General features: G+C 36.0%; 1 protein-coding gene across 1 annotated transcript; it reads right to left on the bottom strand.

The window, feature by feature from the left end:
• TRIADDRAFT_54918 (uncharacterized protein) lies at positions 1 to 2,194 on the bottom strand (the record flags this gene model as incomplete). Its single annotated transcript, XM_002110633.1, has 10 exons — positions 1 to 165; positions 255 to 335; positions 427 to 480; positions 723 to 806; positions 909 to 1,032; positions 1,133 to 1,239; positions 1,311 to 1,439; positions 1,582 to 1,728; positions 1,801 to 1,859; positions 2,125 to 2,194. The coding sequence occupies 10 exons, from the start codon at positions 2,192 to 2,194 to the stop codon at positions 1 to 3; spliced, it is 1,020 nt and encodes a 339-aa protein (XP_002110669.1).
• Positions 2,195 to 2,683: the final 489 nt, after the last annotated feature.

The raw sequence follows: 2,683 nt of genomic DNA, 5'->3' as shown, positions 1-2,683 counted from the left end.
CTACGCAGTATCACCAACTGGTGAATCATCCATTTCCATTGGATGTTCATCATCTTCACTTTCTAAGTCGCGGTCTGCTACAACGTCATGATCTGGTATCTCTTGTAAAAGTTCTTGAATATGTTCATTCACCTTACTATCGTCGCACTGAAACTTTTCGCTGAGCTATTAAGTTAAAGAGAGGAAATCATAGATATCTATTATATTATTCAAATAGTCAAGAGCATAACATTAGAATAATGTGCTCTAATAACCTTCTGAGCCATTTCTAGATGTTGTCTAGCAGCTACAGTGTCATTTTCTAAATAATGTAACCATCCTAGTAGGTACCAAACCTGATTTTACAGACATAAAAGCATTGTTGAACGTTGTAGCAGTAATCTAATCAGTACTAATCAACATATTCCATATCTAGTATCGTATTACCTGGACTACTTCATCGTCTTCTTGTAATAATCTATCTAAGATTTCACCAGCTTGCTAATTAAGTGAAAAGTACACTTACAGTTACTGGCTAGTTGACAAAGTAAGGACAAGGCAAAGAACTTGGTACATAATTCTACATACTTCATATTGTTCTAGTTCTATTAAGAGCTTTGCGCTAGAAATACGCGAATCGTAATTTGGAATCAGGCAGTTCTCCTGGCAAGTATAGTATTAATGATTAATTGGCTTAAAAACGACTCCTAAAAAGCCCTTCAATTTATACGATATTATGATACCTCAATATCTTCATTATCGTTCTCAATATCCTTACAAGCGGGCAGCCATAAAGCTATGCTCTTTTGCATGTATTCTTTAGCGTTCTATATAAAGATCATTTGTAAAATGCAATAAAGAGTTTACAATAAAGTCAGGCATCTACTATATAATACATCACGGCAATACCGTAGGTGATAGAACCTTACATCGGTTTGGTCTTGACTTAGAAGACAACTTGCCAGAAGTTGGTAAGCTTCTGCATTCTTAGTATCATATTCAATGGCGCTACGACAATAACTCTCACACAGTTCCGCAGCATTGTCATCAAAGCTAGTAAAATTGGGGTTACTTAGTCAGAGCCAGCATTTACTAATTTTAAAAATATGACTAGAGATAAGGCATAAAATTAAAATTAAATTTTAAATTTTACCAGCAGTCTGTAAGGTATATCTCAGCCAAAGAGCAATAAGCTCTAGAAATTTCCCGTGAGTGATTTAACTGATTGACGCTGGATGCCCCTGAACTACTTTGTTGTAACTGTTGATCAATGAGATAAACTAATTATATCATAGTTAATAATAAAAGGAGTAGACTGATATGAAATCAACCTCCACTTTTAAAATATCGATTCCTTTCTTGAAGTAGCCCACTGCGTCAGCTCCGCCACACATCTGGCCTAAATACATGTACTTTTCATGGCCAGTATCAGGAGACAATTTAATCAGTTGCTGAAAACACTACACATATAAAAAGAAAATTTTACTTTATTATAATTAGCGATTCGAGAGTAGGTAAAAACTCGTCATTGCTAGTTGATTTAAAAGGTAGAAATCTATCAAGAAATAGTATACATATGTACGTATTATAATAGGATCTTACATCGTGAGCTTTCTCTACATCTCCTAATTCCAGTAAAATAGGCGCATAAGTTTCTAAAGCCTGCAGACTCTGAGGTTGCGATTCCAATGCACGCTCACAGAACTTACATGCTAATTCGAACTGAAATTGCTCCAGACATTGGGTAGCCTAAAAACAATTTCTTACATGTCAGGGTTATCAGTCAGTACAGAAATTCTACCACATAACGCAATCTCTTACCCTTTCCAGTAAATCTTCTACACTGTACTTGCTCGTCGGCTTTACCTGCTCTTTATGGCCTAATCATTTACAATGACAAAGAATCATAGTAAGCTGATGATGACCGCATCTTTAAAGCATCTACGTACACTATCTCAGCTAACTAAGACGAGCACTAAGCGTCTAGTCAATTGTAAAGCGATGTTACGCGAGCATTATTTTAGTCTTGTGCATTGATAGTCCTGCTAGTGAATCCAATCGTAGAAGGCAATTGCCATACAGTAGTGATTTGAAACTATTAGCTAAAAAAGGGTTGCATCCATGAACCATTGTCATAAGTTTTACCTTCAGTATGCTGTTCGTATGCTAACTGTGTGTCAAATACATACTGCATGACTATAACTCGTAAGCCCATGTCGAAAATTTCTCTTTACAAAGCTATGGGATGAATTTAGCTATACTGAACGAATTAATCATCATGAATAGCACCTATTATAATACTCCTACAGTACATATCTATACTGAATTGAGTGAGTTAGAAACTTAGCACGGGCTTATCATCCACGTTATGTTAGTTTTATGCTATGACGTACTGCACAATCATGATAAAAAAGGTATCTATAGCTCAGATCAAGTCCAATTTCATGGACTAAAATTTACTGCAAAATGTACTTCTTACAGCAATTGCTTTGCAAGCAGTAGCATAGAAAGTACCTGGTTTCGTGCGATGCTTACGCTTCTTTGAATTAGGCATATTATTTAAATGATGTATGACTTGGTATACTGGTTATTCCCTGGCTCCATCCAACACTGGAAGAGAAATTAAAAGTGATCGAATTAGTTGAATTGATCACTAGGCAGGCCAGAATCGCTGGAGATGTTTGAGATTTGCAGAGTTTTTGCC

Source organism: Trichoplax adhaerens, genomic scaffold, assembly GCF_000150275.1.
Source record: "Trichoplax adhaerens TRIADscaffold_3 genomic scaffold, whole genome shotgun sequence".
In the NCBI taxonomy this organism is placed as follows: domain Eukaryota; kingdom Metazoa; phylum Placozoa; class Uniplacotomia; order Trichoplacea; family Trichoplacidae; genus Trichoplax; species Trichoplax adhaerens.
This window is presented reverse-complemented; position numbering and strand designations above follow the sequence as displayed.